We start from the raw sequence: 16,234 nt of genomic DNA, 5'->3' as shown, positions 1-16,234 counted from the left end.
ATATTAAAAATCCGTTTAGTAGATATTTCCATGAGCATAGAACCATCAGTCCACTTAATATGTTTCAAAAAAGTATCAGTATCAACAAACTTGCCCAGAGTTGGACCACCAATAGCCTTGGCAACTAATGTGTATGTCTTCTTCCGAGAGGGGGGAATCCCAAATTTAGTGCTAATCTCCTCCTATGATTCTTGTCAGATATCAACCAGAAGATCTCTAACAAGAGAAATACCCTTGCAATTCCAAATTTTTGCAGAACAACTTTGTGTTAGAGCAAGAGGCTTTCTATTCAAGTAAATCACCCACCAGATTGATCTATCAGCCATAGGATAGGCAGGAGGGCCACCTACAGCTCCTTTAGCTGAGAGCATATTCCTCACCTGAGACCATGCCTTCCACAATGAAGCAAAAACACTAGTACTAAATGTTTTCATGTTAAAAGTCCCCTATAATAATGTCACAAAGAGGTATATCCTTACACTGCTTACCCTTTTTAATAACAGATCTTCCAATATTAGTTATAATTAAAACTTTCCATGACTCATTGCGACTTAGAGATTTGAAAATCCACTTGGAAGCCAGGGCGATGCCATGAGAGCTAATATCCCTCAGCCCCAAACCTCCCAACTTTTGTATGGCCTGCAACACCAATCCTAGTTTACTCAATGTCATTTTTTATTTCCTAGACAATCAGACCAAAGGAAGTCCCTCATAAGCTTGTCAATACTATTAATCTGATAATTAGAAAACAACCATGCTGAAGAAAAGTAAATATGGTGAGAAGCCAAGACTTCTTGCACAATTTGAATTCTTCCTGCCAAATGCAATAGATGGTTTTGCCGTTTCAAATGTTTCCTTTCAATCTTATCATATATCCACAACCACATATCTTTAGAAGGTTCAACAGCAAACGAGATTCCAAGATACCCGACAATAGTATTTGGCCCATTCCATTGGCATCCATTAGATATCACCCAATTGGGGGCAACATCACTCGAACCCAGGACAATAGATTTATGAGGGACAATTCTTGCAGAAGCAAAGCAAAAAAAATTTAACCTGTTCAAAGCATTCCCAAAATTATCCTCAGAGAGTTCAAGAAAGAAGACTATCATTTGCAAACTAGGCATTAATCAACTCCTTGTTAGGAAGGGAGACGCCTCTAATTGAAGGGTCAAACTCTGAGACTCTAAGATTGTAAACAGGGCATCTGTAATAATGACAAACAAGGCCGGAGCAGTGGGACAACCTTGTCTGATAGACCTTCTGATAGGGATAAGTTCAGAGAGCTCACCATTAACTTCAATGACAATAGAGGAATCTTTAAAGGTAATATTGATCCATTTGCAGAAATAGGAGGGAAAACCAAATGCCAAACATTCCAATGATGAAAGGTCACTCAACCCTATCATAAGCTTTTTCAAAGTCTAAAAGAATCATAGCTACATTTTGCCCATTAGCCCAATGGATTGCCTCCATAGTAATCAAATTCTCCAATATATACCTGCCTTTGATAAACCCCGTTTAAGTTACTGAAATGAAGTTATCAGCATGCAATAATCCTCCTTGCCAGGATTTTTGCAATGATTTTGTGGGAAAGATTCAATAGAGTAATAGGTCCCCAATTTTTAACTTGTGTTTTATCCCCATTCTTAGGCAGCAACTTAATAACACCTTGTTTATATTTTCACTGAGAGAACCTTGTTCAAACACATCCTCATGTAGAGATAATAGAGCCATTAGCCAAGGAATAAATGGTACCTTGGAATTTGTCAGCTGTAGTATTTTTATCAAGGGCAGAGACCTCTTCAGGAGATAATTTCTTTAGGATTAAATTTAGACATTTGTTAAGAGCCTCCTGATTTTCTTTACCTTGTCCCAAAGAGAATAAATTACAATAAAAATTGTAAAAGGCCTCTTTGATTGCGGAGGGATCATTAGTGAGCATCGAGTCAATTTGAATTTCCTATATAAGCCCCCTTTTATGCTTTGCCCCAATCAAATTGAAAAAGCATTTGGAACCCTTATTTCCTTCATACAACCAATTCATTTTGGCTCTAACTTTTGGGCCTTGGATCTAATAATTCTGTATCCTTTTGAGGTGGAATGAATGAAAGAATGAATGAAGAATTTTAATGATGTCCACGAGACCAAACAGTCTTAAGGGACAGCAGGATCACAACCTTAGATTAACTCCAAATTCTTTTCCAAGTCTGACCTCCTGCTATGTAATTTGATGATCAAACTGACAGTTTTGTTGATCTCGAACAAGCTGTGCATGTTGTCCACCCTGGAACTAATTTCGTTTTGAACCCTGATGTCATCATACACTGAGCACTCTCTGACAAAGTGCCATTCAGTCTCAATTGCACCTGGCTTACATAACCTTCAGATTTTTTCTTCCCACTCCTCTTTGGGTCTTTTCCCTACCTGTTTTGCATCTAAGATGATGGGAACCTGTCCTCAACTGAGCCATTAACAATCTTGCTTTCCCTTTAATAGGTACCACTAGATAAGCCTTATCATCATGTTCCAAGGTTGACTTGAAGAGTTTGATGTAGCGAGCTTTTTTTGACCTATGTTATTAGTTGATATGGCAGTTCAAAATTTCACTATGACGAACTTTTTTATATCCGTATTGGAGTTAGAGTTCAACCACTTTATGTTTTTTTCCTCTATGTTTTCCTCTTGCGGCCCAAGTCCTCATTCATTGCAATCTTATGCCATCTTCGATTATTCATGTTTCCAAGTCTTAAATAACTTAGAAGTTGAGTTATTGCTGTTGCCTCCAATGGGAAACTACTCGCTTCAGCTAAAAGAATTTCGTACGACACTGTAGGCTAGACTTTAAGACAGCTTCTGATTTAAGTGTTTTTGAATCCTTTTACTTGATAAGTAGGAGATATTTTCCACAAGAAGTCAAATTGTGAAATTGCAATCAGGATTTAACTGTGTAGTTTTTGAGTCAAACTCATTGACCCATGTTTCATGAGTAGTAACTCACAGAAATCCATCTCTTATGAGAATAAATGTTACATTTAGCACTCATTAGATCTAGGTGATGCTCATAGAGGCGAAGCATAAAACTTGATAGCATTATCACAATCCTTTCTACCTGTCTCCAACCAACATTTGGTCATACTGCCCCCCCAAACCTCGCAGCCATAAAGGACAACCTGTTTGACGAACAAACCAGATAAAGTTTTCTTGGTTTTCCAGTCCCAAAACTCAACATTTATTCATCCATTATAAAGTAGGTATGACGGTTTCCACGCTTCCTGAATCCTTTTTGCTTTGCAGTCTCCCAATTGAGTCGATAATGAAAGTAAGTCCTCAAGTATTTGTAATCTTTCAGCACTTCTAATGGGGTGCCTTAAAAAAGAAAGGATAAATGTTTTTCCTTCCTCTTCAAAGAAAAAAAAATTCATAATTTTTGTTTTGGTGATGTTTACGTGCTTTTCCAATCTCGTGACAAAAGTGCGTCAAAGCCCCTAAATGATCTCTCAACCCTTCAACAGTTTTAGAAATCAGAATAAGGTCATTTGCGTAAAGAAGAAGCTTTGCCACATACCTTGCCGAATGGATCCCTTCAACCTCAATCTTGTCTATCCACACTTCTAGTTTACCAATGATAAGCCAAATAAAGTAGGAGGTAAAGGGCACCCTTGTTTAACAGCAGTATCACTACCAAAGCAATGAACATGTTGGAGAGAATTTCAAATTGCTCCTCATTTCCATCTCCGTAAGATCTGGCTGAAGTACGGGTTTAGGTTCTTCATTATTATATCCTCTGGGAGAGGGATTCCCGTTTTGGCACAGGGAAAATTGTAGTTGGCATAGCTAGCAAGGTGATGGTTAGAGAACAAGGTGGCCAAGAAATGAATATGTACTTTACTTATGATAGCTTGGATTAGCACATTAATATGGACGATGCACGAGAGATTTAAATGTTGTACTTTGCCACCTCATGAAAAGACTTATTTTCACCAAGTTCCAGAAAAAGTGTCCCATTTGAGAGATTATGCCAGGATTGCTTAAGTAACATCATGATGTATGTGCCTTGAGAAACTCGCCATTGGACAAGCGTTCACTTCTTGAAGCCTTGAAACTTAGTCAAAATTTATCAACTTGTGATAGTGGGGACTAGGCGACAATGTCGCCAGGTCACGGGTACACCGAAGTGTGAAAGCATAGTTGTGGCTTGTGGGCTTTGTGGATCTTGGGATGAGGTGATATCGGGGTTATGATTAAGGAGGGGGAACCAACCGAGCAACTTAGGAATTTGCAAAATGGGAAGTTTTGAAATGGGGGGGGATAGAAACCACAAATAATGGAGCCTATAGACATGGATGATATAGATCTCTATAATAACTATACAATGATATTACTGATTGAAAAAACAGCTCTGGTTGGTGCTGATGCAATTTCAAAAGACAAGTTCTGGAGGGTTTAGATCTGGTAGAAGTAAGACAATGAATTGGAGAATATTATTTGATAGAAAACATTTCCCACTGTTTTAGACTTGATTGATGCCACATCTGAGTTTGCCTATATGCAACAAACTCGTTTCTTTTTGTTGAAGAAGATGTCACTGTGCTATGTTTGCCTACAACATGGAGGGAGGATCTTGGCCAAGGACAAAATGACGTGAAGAGTGCATGGATTTACATTCAAAATGGAATCAAGACGATGAGGGTGGTTAAAATTAATAAAATTACTTGGACAAGGGAGTTGAGAGGTATCATTCAAACTCCAGAGGATATGCACAAAGTGAATAGTTAGCAAACAAACAACATTATTGGAGATATCCATGTAAAAGGCAAAGTATTTTAGATTATTTTTTGAAGTTGTAAAACTTACAATTAAAGGCATGATATTTCCAGAGTTCTTGACATAAATGGTAAAGCTTCTGGTAGACAACTTCATGTAACTTAAGATTTAATATTTCGAAGTACATGTTATAAGATTGCGTTATTTATATTATTTTCTTATTTTAAAAAGTTGTGGAATGAGCGGCATTCTTTACATGCAGCTCAAGAGACATCTGCTAACTTTTGAAGATTCTGTTTGCAACTTGTTTATATTTGGTACTTGGGTGAACATCCCTTGTATCAGACTTTTTTCCAGAAATTTTAGAGATCTCCAAAACAAGGTCATGCTTTCTGGTTTCATTAATCTCACCTAAAAGTGGATTCTGAATCTTATCATATTTTAATGTTTTTGGCAGTCCGATGCTACATTTCATTTTCATCCATTATATATTTGTCAACCATTATTACAAACTTTGTAATAACATGTGTTATCGATTATGCATTATTTTGGAAAGAATATTATGATTTTCTCCAAGACTAATGTTGCATTTTTTGTTTGGCTACTAGACATAAGTTGTTGACAATATATATAATATATTCAAACTTGACAGCATTGAAAATGTAGAAAACATTAAGATAACATGTTCTCTTTTATGAAGCATGGAATTTACTTCAGTTTTTGCCTTTTCTCTTTTCTTTCAGCATCGATTTGCTTTTTGGTACCTTCGTCGACAGCCTGGAGCTAGAACACAATCGTCATATGAGGAAAACATGAAAAAAATTGTGGAGTTCAGTACCGTTAAGTATTTTTCCAACAAACCCATTATGTAAATGGATTTTACTAGCTTTTTTCTGTGACCTTTTTATATATTATTAAGCGATTAATTTAAATACGCAAATGAATTTTTATAGGTGGAAGGCTTTTGGGTTTGCTATTGCCATTTTGCTCGGGTTTCTTCTATGCCAAACCCAACAAATTTACACCTATTTAAGGAGGGTATTCGGCCTTTATGGGAGGTATGTACTGCAATTTTAAAATTTGAATCAAGCATGCATTTTCAATTTCTGTTTTTGTCATGTAAATTTCCTCTCTTGAGAAGGGGACAAGTTAGCCTTATTTTAAAGCCACTTTAAGGGGATGTACATGCATACATCCTATTGTTTACTATATTTTGGTAAGTTTTCTAAAAGTGGTTTTAAGATATCTATTTCTGGTACAGGACCCTGTAAACCGTAATGGTGGAAAGTGGATAATCCGCCTCAAGAAGGTTGTCTCAGGCAGATATTGGGAGGAACTGGTAAAAACATTGCTACTTAATCTTTTTATTGAGGTGTATTCTTCTGATCCAAAAAAGATGTTCAGAATTGATTTAGATTTTTCATATTGTTCTGAAAACTGCTCTCTGTGCATTTGTAAGTTGTAACATCAAGCATTTGGGTTATTAACTTGTCATAGCAATGTAGCAATATTGGGCAATAAATAACAAGTTAATGCAAACTGAACTTATTGACAATCTGATCTAAATTGGTTCTTGCCAATTTTTAAAACTTGGGAATGATTCTCTTGGCAGCATAAAATTGGGAATATCTTGGGAGTTATTTGAATTAAATAGGAAAACTTGGGGCTTAAAACAAATTTAAATTCATAAAATAGAGGAAAAATTCTGGGCATGGTTTCTGTGAAAATTTCTATGAATGTTTCCCAAATCTCCCAATATATCTGTTAGGGAAAACTTGGGAATTGATATACACTCAAATTTATTAAAATAGAGAAAAAATTATGCGTGAGTTTTGTGAGAAAAAATTCTATTAATTCTGAAACATGTAAACAATAGATGCAACAACCATAGAAAGATAACCATGGAAAATAACTCTAGATATGTTAACTAGGGAAACTCTTGATCAGAGGGAAAACTCCGGTGAGAATGATGCCCACAAGATGATGTACTAATACAAAAGTTCCTTGTGAAAGGATAGACCCTGTTAGGAGTCAATGAAATGCAATTGGTACATGGAGTCCCTGTTAGGAGCTGTGCCAACCCTGTTAGGAGTTGAAAGGAGGGCAACTTAACTCACTGTTCAAATAGCTGTAAAACAGTCTTCATTAGACAATCTTCTGGATAAGCATATCCAAGATTTTTGAACTGACTAAACAACAACTCCTTTGTCAATATAGTTCCTTTGAAACTCGTAGTACATCAATCCTCGTCGATCTATGCTTTGATCAAAAGATATTCGCATTCAAGTTCACTCAAACAAACATCACAATATTACAAAGTAATTGGTAAAATACTTGCTTGTTATTAATAGAGACTGAAAGATCAATGTATACAAAAGAATAAAACGATGTTTCCTTAGGAAACAATCATAAAAAATAGAAACATTCTATTCGAATAGAGAAAGCTAAAAAATCGAAAGCTAACTAAAGCTAACTAGATATTTACAATAGATTACCATTAACTAATAATAGATGATTATCTATTATCGTAATACCCTCCCTCAATGGTTAATCTATCTAGAACACCTAGCTGTCCTCTGAATTTTACAAACTTATCAAGACAAAGAGGCTTGGTGAGAATGTCTGCAATTTGATCTACGGTAGGAACATACTGCAAATCTATAGCCTTGTCTTCAACCGTCGTATATAATGATAGTGAACATCCACATGCTTGGTTCGTTCATGGAAGATTGGATTTCGTCCTATTGGTGACATTTGCATATCCTCAAGTATCCGGCGAAGCCAAACAACTTCACATCCTGCCTTAACAGTCCCTCTGTATTCGGCCTCTGAAGAGGAGAGAGAAACTACCCGTTGCTTCTTACTAGTCCATATGACTGCACCGGATCCCAAACTAAACACATATCTAGAAGTTGACTTTTTATCATCAACAGAGCCTGCCCAATCTGAATCTGTGAAGCCACTGAGTTTAGGATTAGAACTTCGAGAGTATAGAAGTCCATAATCTAAAGTGCCCTTCACATAATGAAGCACACGCTTTGCTGCCATCCAATGATCAACCTTAGGAGTTATCATAAAGCATGAAATATAGCTGATTGCGAAGTTGATATCAGGCCTAGTAGCAGAGAGGTAGATGAGGCTGCCTACTAGTTGCCTGTATGTATTATAATCAATGGAAGGAGAATCAAACTTTGCTGATAACTTTGCTATTAGAATCAAGTCTCTAATAGGGCCTTGGCATATTTGGACTGAGAGATGAATATGCCAGAAGATTGTTGCCAAACTTCAACACCTAGGCAATAATGCATGAGTTCAAGGTCAGTCATATCAAAAGACTGGCATAAATTCTGTTTGATTCCTTGAATCAAAGATGCCGAACTGCCAGTGATGATCAAATCATCCACATAAATAACTAGAAGGATGATGTCACTGTTAGTAGTCTTGATGTACAGATTTGAGTCTGAAGAACACTTGTTGAAGCTCTGATCACTGAGGTACTTATCAATTTTTATGTACCATGCCCAAGGGGCCTGCTTCAAGCCATAGAGAGCTTTTACCAATCTAAGAACTTGATGGTCTTTACCAACAACCTTGAAACCAGGAGGTTGCATCATGTAGACCTCTTCATGGAGATCACCATTTAGGAAAACACTCGACGTCCATTTGATGGACCTTCTAGCCAAACTGTGCTGCCATGGCTAGGACAAATCTAATGGTGCTCATCTTTTCCGTAGGAGCAAAGGTCTCCTCATAATCAATGCTCTGACGCTGAGAAAAACACTCCTGACGTCCATTTGATGGACCTTCTAGCCAAATTGCGCTGCCATTGCCAAGACTAATTTGATGGTGCTCATCTTTGTAGTAGGAGCAAAGGTCTCCTCATAATCAATGCCTTGACGCTGAGAAATACCCTTTGCCACTAAACGAGCTTTGTACTTATCTAAAGTAACATCCGTTTTGTATTTGATTTTGTAGACCCATTTGCAGCCAATGGGTTTCTTCCCTGGTGGAAGATCAAAAAGGATGCAGGTGTTTTTCTTCAACAAGCTTTGGTGTTTAGATGTCATGGCTTGTTCCCACTTTGGAATTCCTTTAGCCTCGGAATATGTTTGAGGTTCAAACACATTGTCAATGTTGGCCATGAGAGAAAAGTTAACAGACTCTGTAGCTTTGCTCTTTTTCCGAGCAATTCTTCCATCTCTAAGCTCATCATCACGAAGATCAGCAAGTGTCTTAGTCCACCACTTAGGCAAGATAGGAGAATGACCAACATTAATATCAAGAGATGTGTGATGAGTAGGTTTCTCATTAGAAGAATTTGGATCAAACTCAGGTGAAGCATCTACAAAGCGAGGTGATCCTACAGGAGAAGCCAGAGGTGTCTGTACATGGATCACTGGTATAACTGGAACTGTAGGAGCTATTGGAGCCCTCCCATCAGGTGGACCTAATGGAAGCCGAACTCCCAAGTCATGAGCCTTCATAGGCTGGCCTGTTGGATCAGGAACAAGAGAAGCAGGCATGAAAGGTCCTCGCTACTCATCAAAGACTGCATTATGACTGTAGATGAGACGAGATGTCTCAACATCGATCAGGCGGTAGGCTTTGTGAAGACTACAGTATCCAGCAAGCATGAATTTCTGACTCTTGGCATCCGACTTGGTGGTGCATGACGCATTAGGGATCCAAACAAAAGCAAGGGACCCAAAAACCTTCAGGTGATTGATTTTGGGCTTGCAACCTGACCAGGCCTCTTCCAGAGTTTTACCTTTGACCGCCACTGTGGGTGACCGGTTCAACAGATAAATTGCAGTGTTAACTGCTTCTGCCTAAAACTTCTTCGAAACATGTTTGTGTTCGAGCATGGATTGAGCCATCTCGGTCATTGTCCCATTCCGATGTTCAACTACACTATTCTGTTGTGGTGTGTGGGGTGTGGTTAACTGGCATTTGATGCCATGTGTATCCAAGAAGCTAGAGAAAACATTAGAACAAAATTCCCACCCCCCCGCCCGCTCCCCCCCATTGTCTGATCTAAGAGTAATAATAGATTTCCCAGACTCTTTTTCAACTAAAAGTTTAAACTTTTGAAATACATGAAATGCATCTGATTTCTTTTTAAGGAAATACACCCACATTTTTCTATTGAAATCATCAACAAACAACAGAAAATATGATGTAGAGATAAACTCAACGGAAGCAAAAACAAAAAGAACCAGCACTAGAAAGAGACAGATAATAATTATTCTTCTAATTAATTCATCAAATGAACAATATATACACTTGCTCTTCTACATATTTCTTCTTCTCGTAATTTCATATCCAAAAACTTGCCCCTAAACCTAAACCTAAACCTAAAACTCTATTTATACTTGCTAAGACGGTCTACGGAACATTCTAGATTATTACAAAATAGGAAAATTGACCTAATGAGACTAAAACGGCTTAAAGAAAGATCTAGATCCTTATCTCTTGCCAAAACAGCTTATAGACTGTTCTAGAATAATACAGAATAGGGTAAATCGACCCCACAATGACCTGTACAAATCCCAAGATAAACTCCTCCAGTCGGCTCACGTAGAATTGACGCTTGGTAGTTATTGATTGGCATATGTACATTCTTTATTTGGGTGCTTCTGCACCATACTCCTGGGGACAATAGAATCCAAGTCCCTTGGATTGGCCTTCCTCTTTTGTGCCTTCCAATTCTTTGGTATTTGTTGTTTGTATTCTTGACATGTGTAAACTTTTGCCATATTTAAATAGAACTCCTGCAAACCTACAATGAATGGATTAGATGGAACCTCATTAAATATGACTTCACCAATTTGGGTTATTGTAGGAACTGCTGCATCTTTTGTTGTGATGTCTTTATGCTGCAATATCTCCATGCTTGGAGACAAATTCATCACTATTGGAGCCTCCTCTATCCTCTTAGCTTCATCACAAGCCTTCTTCCTTGTTGCTAGTATCCTTTTTATAGGCCAGACAACCTGCTTTCTTAACTTCAAATGCCATTTCTTGGTTGCATTAAGGACCATCACATCCAGCTCTTTTCCATCTTTATGAACCTTTTCATCACAAGGCTCATCAACAATTACCACTTCAACCTCTTTCCTCTCTTCAAGGACCTTTTTATCATAAGGTTCATCAACAACTATTTGCTGCAAACTTTTTATATCAGCATCAATTTGTTCATTTTGTCCTTCCAATGGACAAATCTTCTCTTCATTGGCAACCAAGTTCTCTATTCCATCTTCACAAGCTTCTGTAATCTTAATGGATTGTTTCTCCAAATCACTATTTTCTTTCTCCATATTTTTCTTCAACTCCTCTTTTAGTCTTTCCAAATTTTCTTCCCCTTTTTTAAGTTCCCTCATTAGGAATCTCATTTTCTCTTCTATCTCTTGATTCATTCTAGCTTCCTCTTCTCTTCTCTTTTCTTTTTTTTCTCTTCCTCTCTTTTCTTTTTTTGAAAATCACAATATGAAACCCATGCATTGAATAGTATCTTCTGATCATGAGATAAATCTCCTCTTGTGACCATTGTCTCCTTCGATGAAGTTGGATTTCATAATCCTCAGGTAAGCATGTTTATCTCACCTTGGCACACATCCTTTCCCATGAAGATATCATGTTCTTACCTTCTTTGACCCTTTCCCCTTGAGTGAAATTCCACCAAGTGAGGGCTGGTCCCTTCAACTTTGACTTGGCAATTTTTACCTTGTCCTTTTCTGCTATATTTTCACATTCAAAATGGTTGTTCAAGGCTTCTATCCAATCCACAACAGCATCAACATCCATCTTTCACGAGAAGATGGGCAGGTCATTTTTGGCATCCTTCTTACCAACTCTTTCAAGGGCTTCTATGAAGTATCTCTGGTCTACAGGTAAGTTAACGACCTCTTACTTAAGGGTATCCTCTTCTTCCCCTTCTTCCTATTGCTCTGAGGAAACCTTTGCTCTCTTTTCCATCCGGCCCTTCATCTTCTCAAATTCATCTACTAACCACTTATTGATCTTCTCATGTTCTTGCATCTTCTTTGCCAGTTCAGCATTGGTGACCATGTTTGATGTTTCAGCTTCTAACTCTGATCCAGACATAAAATCTAATTGCCTCAGGAGTTTTCCCCAAGCTCTGATACCAAAAATGATGTAGAGATAAACTCAACGGAAGCAAAAACCAAAGGAACCAACACCAACAAGAGATAGATAATAAAATTCTTCTAATTGATTTATCAAATGAATAGTATATATATTTGCTCTTCTACATATTTCTTCTTCCCATAATTTCATATCCAAAAACTTGCCCCTAAACCTAAACCTAAAACTCTATTTATACTTGCTAAGACGGTCTACGAAACATTCTAGATTATTACAAAATAGGAAAATTGACCCTACGAGACCAAAACGGCTTACAGAAAGATCTAGATCCTTATCTCTTGCCAAAATAGCTTATAGACTGTTCTAGAATAATATAGAATAGTTTAAACCGACCTCACAAGGACCTGTACAAATCCCAAGATAAACTTCTCTAGTCGGCTCACGTAGAATTGACGCTTGGTAGTGATTGATTGGCATATGTACATTCTTTATTTGGGTGCTTCTGCACCAAAATACTTGGACCCAAGAATAGGAGTGGCCACAGGGCTGTAGATATTGGCATGAACAAGCTGAAGTACCTGAGAAGCTCGCCATGAATCGCCACGGGTAAAAGGTGTGCAATGTTGCTTCCCAGCTTGACATACATCACAAATTCCAAGCTATTGAGTTTGAATCTCTAGCAATCTAAGAACAAGCTCATCTCGAGCAAGTTGTGAGAGATAATGCACATTTAAGTGTCCATATCACTGATGCCAAAGTGTGTTGACAAAAGACCACCGAGCAGCCATCGTTAAGTCCCAAGATTCAACAAAAATAACTTTAAAAATCTAATTTCTAAATATTTCTTTGATAAAATTTCATGTAAAACTTTACTTTTTTAGTACTACAAATGCAAATATGAATTAAATATAATAATCTAAAAAATAAAACTTTACCTTTAAAATAAAAAAGCTATTTTATTGAATTAAATATAACAATTTAATAATAAAACCTAAGTTGCCGATTCGGGTTCGGGGATGGGTTCGGATTCGGGGTTTGGGTTTGTGGGTTTGGGCAATTTTTTTTTCCCCATTTGGGTTCATGGGTGGGTTCGTGAGTGCATATATATATAGACACACACAGAGAAGAGAAACATGCATAGCTGCAAAACAAAGTCATTTCACAATATGAACAATTGTTGTTTGATCATTGATCAATGCCAAATGCCAAAGGGTTTCGGGTCCCTTCAAGACCTGTTTTTACCTGAATCTAAAAACATTAAATACTCGCTCATTAATCTATCTTCATGATTGTAAAGAAAATTATACATTGAATTACTAAATTGCAAAATGAAATTGCAAAACATAGACTAGTTCATCAAAGAATACATTGAATTACTAAATTGCAAAAAAAAGACTAGCTCATCAAATAATAAAGTTTGAAACATGATGATAGATGACAAATGTTTAGTAGTTTATCAATAAGCATAGTATCAAATGCCCTTCAAGGGTCAAATGGATCATTATAAAATGAGGGATCAATGGCGTCATCTCCAACTGCAACTATATCTAGATCTTCATCATTGAAACCCAAACTGGTTCCACTAGTCCCATATGCTGCTATGTCATCGTTATCATCGTTGTCCTCTTTGACATAAGGGATTAGATGAGTGAAATGTTTTTATTAAGTTCCTTTGAGAGTTACATAAGAAAACAATTAAAAAAACACTCTTTAAAGTTGTTTTAGCCCTGGGTTCGCTGTGAGTTCGTCTGGGTTCGCTCCAACAAGGATCCGGACGAATCCACAATCAAAACTAAGGACCTTGCCCGAGCCCGCAGCGAACCCGGGGACGAATCTGGACCCGTGCGGACCCGGACCCGAATCCAGGCAGCAGGGGACGAATTTGGCAACATAGAATAAAACTTTACCTTTAAAATAAAAAAACCTATTATATTGAATTAAATATAATAATTAAAAAAATAAAACTTTACCTTTATAATTAAAAAACTATTTTATTGTTTAAAGCGGATAAATATTTTAAGCTCGCGCTTGCACATGTGTCCTTTTGCAGACGACTTTTGGGTCGTAGGGATCCGGCTGGATCCGGTTCGGCCGAAATTGTTTATGTGTCATCCGATGCCAGAATCAATAAGTCTGAGAAAACCATGATCCTCAAGACCCACTGCAACAGTATACTGAGTCACTCAATCAGTGATGTTGCATTGATGTGAACTGAAGGTGACATGCAAGTGTGGAGAATGTCGTAGCAACTGACTGACTAAGAGTAGATTTAGTTCCATCCTTGGAATGTAGTACACATCGAGGAATATGAGGTTCTTCCCAACAAATTGAATCTGGCCTTTGCCAACAACTGTGTACTCTTCTTTGTCACCAAAAATAATAGAGTTTGGCACCTGAATCAATGTACAGGGTAGACAACTTCACATGATTTGCAAGTCTCTTAGCCATGACGACGTAAAATGCAAACTTCGTCTGGTCAGTGTGCTTTGTACTGTTCGCTTTGGGCTGCGAACCTGATTGCTTAGATTGTGTAGCTAAGCGTTTCCAACATTCAACTTTCATGTGTCCAAACTTGTGGTAGTAGTTGCATTGAATGTACTTCTTTCAAGAACCATCTGATGATGGAGTAGAAGACTTCTACAGAAACTTGCCTTTATCCTTATGAAAGGATTTCACAGAAAAGGGTTGCTCTATGGAGTTGGAGTTGCTACCGAACTGTTGTTTCCACCGATCTTGTTGAAGTAGCAGTGTGTAGAGATCAATGAACTTCAAATCAACACCAGAAGATGTGATGTTGAGCGTCTCGATAAAATGCTCATAGGACTTTGGTGGACTCTGAAGAGTGATAACCATAATATCCTCTTCCTCCATCTTGCGATTGATGACAATTAACCGATCACAAATTTTTTTAATCCGATTCAGGTGTACTTGGAGCGAGGTGTGCTCATCCATGACTAGAAAATAGAGTGTTTTTCAGAAAGAAAGCTTTGCTTTTGTTAGAAGTCTCATGAAGACCTTTGAGATAGGTCTAGATCTCGGCAGTTATCTTGCCAGATGGAATTTGAGAAGCATCACTGCCTCCTGATTATTTAGAATCAAAAGTAGGCGGACGCTTCGTAACACCCAGTACATAGTTGATTGGTGTTGCAATATTCAAAAATTACGATGATTCGCTGTTTCCAAGTGCCATAATTTCGACGATTGAATTTGGAGTTGTGCTCGAGTAGAATGTTTGTTAGAGATGCCATGGCACATTTTTCAATGAAAAATTATGAAAATTGGTGAAGTTATGTTCTTTAAGGCAAAAAACGAAAGACCCAAAAAAATCAGAGTGACCCTGAAGAGAGCTCGAAAAACCCAGAAGGAATATGGTGTCGTTTTTTGGATTCGCTGACTTGAAAAGTGAGCTAAAAAAATCGAAGCGCCTAGAAAAATCTGATGATGACCTAGTTGAGCTCTTGAAAACTCACCAAGAATCTGAAATCAAAAAATTTCCGAGCTCAAAATTTAGGGTTTTGAGCAAAACCCTAGCCAGTGGTCATGAATGGTCAAAAATTACAGAAATAAGGAGGTTTGCTGATAAAAATGTCAAGTTTTCTTCAAGGATGGACAAACATGATTGGAGAGTGTTAAATGGACACCAAAGAAATGGTGTAGCAGTCGGAAGTTTGAAGAATCAAATGCAAAAACCCGTTTGTAAAAAACTTTTCCAAAAACGTGATGCACAACAAAGATGTTTGCAACACAAAGGCGTGATAGAAGAGAAAATCGTGGTTTGTAGCAACGCTGAGTTCCTTAGCTAGCGAAATCTAGAGCAATAAAAAACACAAATTGCGATTTTTGGAGGGCCAACTGCTTGGAAAAAAACGAAAAATCACACAGGATGCAAGCTTGTTTTCATTCAGGAATTAGAGATCATGCAATCTTTAGACAAATTTGATGATTCTCAAAAATTTGAATAGAAACCCTAGCCAGGTTTTTTTCGAAACAAGAAAACTCAGACAAATAATTTTAAAAACAAATTATAATTTTTTTTTGAAAAAATTTGAACTATTGGCTCTGATACCATATTACGAAGTAATTGGTAAAATACTTGCTTGTTATTAATAGAGACCGAAAGGACAATATATACAAAAGAATAAAAAGAATGTTTCCTTAGGAAATGATCGTAAAGAATAGAAACATTCTATTCTAATAGAGAAAGCTAAAAGCGTGAAAGCTAACTAAAGCTAACTAGATATTTACAATAGATTACCATTAACTAATAATAGATGATTATCTATTATCGTAATACATAATGCACATGACCGCATATGATCTCACTGATGATTACAACAAAGGAATTTTTTTTACAATAATA

At 37.3% G+C, this 16,234-nt stretch overlaps 1 protein-coding gene across 1 annotated transcript in view; it reads left to right on the top strand.

The window, feature by feature from the left end:
• LOC149564127 (eukaryotic translation initiation factor NCBP-like) overlaps nt 1–16,234 on the top strand; it is a 43,770-nt gene that overhangs the window by 13,176 nt on the left and 14,360 nt on the right. The window contains exons 2-4 of the mRNA XM_089827203.1: nt 5,514–5,609; nt 5,724–5,828; nt 6,032–6,109. Coding sequence (XP_089683329.1) covers nt 5,514–5,609; nt 5,724–5,828; nt 6,032–6,109 — 279 coding nt within the window. The remainder of the gene's footprint in view (nt 1–5,513; nt 5,610–5,723; nt 5,829–6,031; nt 6,110–16,234) is intronic.

Source organism: Cupressus sempervirens, chromosome 4 (genome assembly GCF_028749045.1).
Source record: "Cupressus sempervirens isolate cs-2001-9-10 chromosome 4, ASM2874904v1, whole genome shotgun sequence".
Classification (NCBI taxonomy): Eukaryota; Viridiplantae; Streptophyta; class Pinopsida; order Cupressales; family Cupressaceae; genus Cupressus; species Cupressus sempervirens.
Note: the sequence above shows the minus strand (reverse complement) of the source record. Positions and strands in the feature narration are given on the sequence as shown.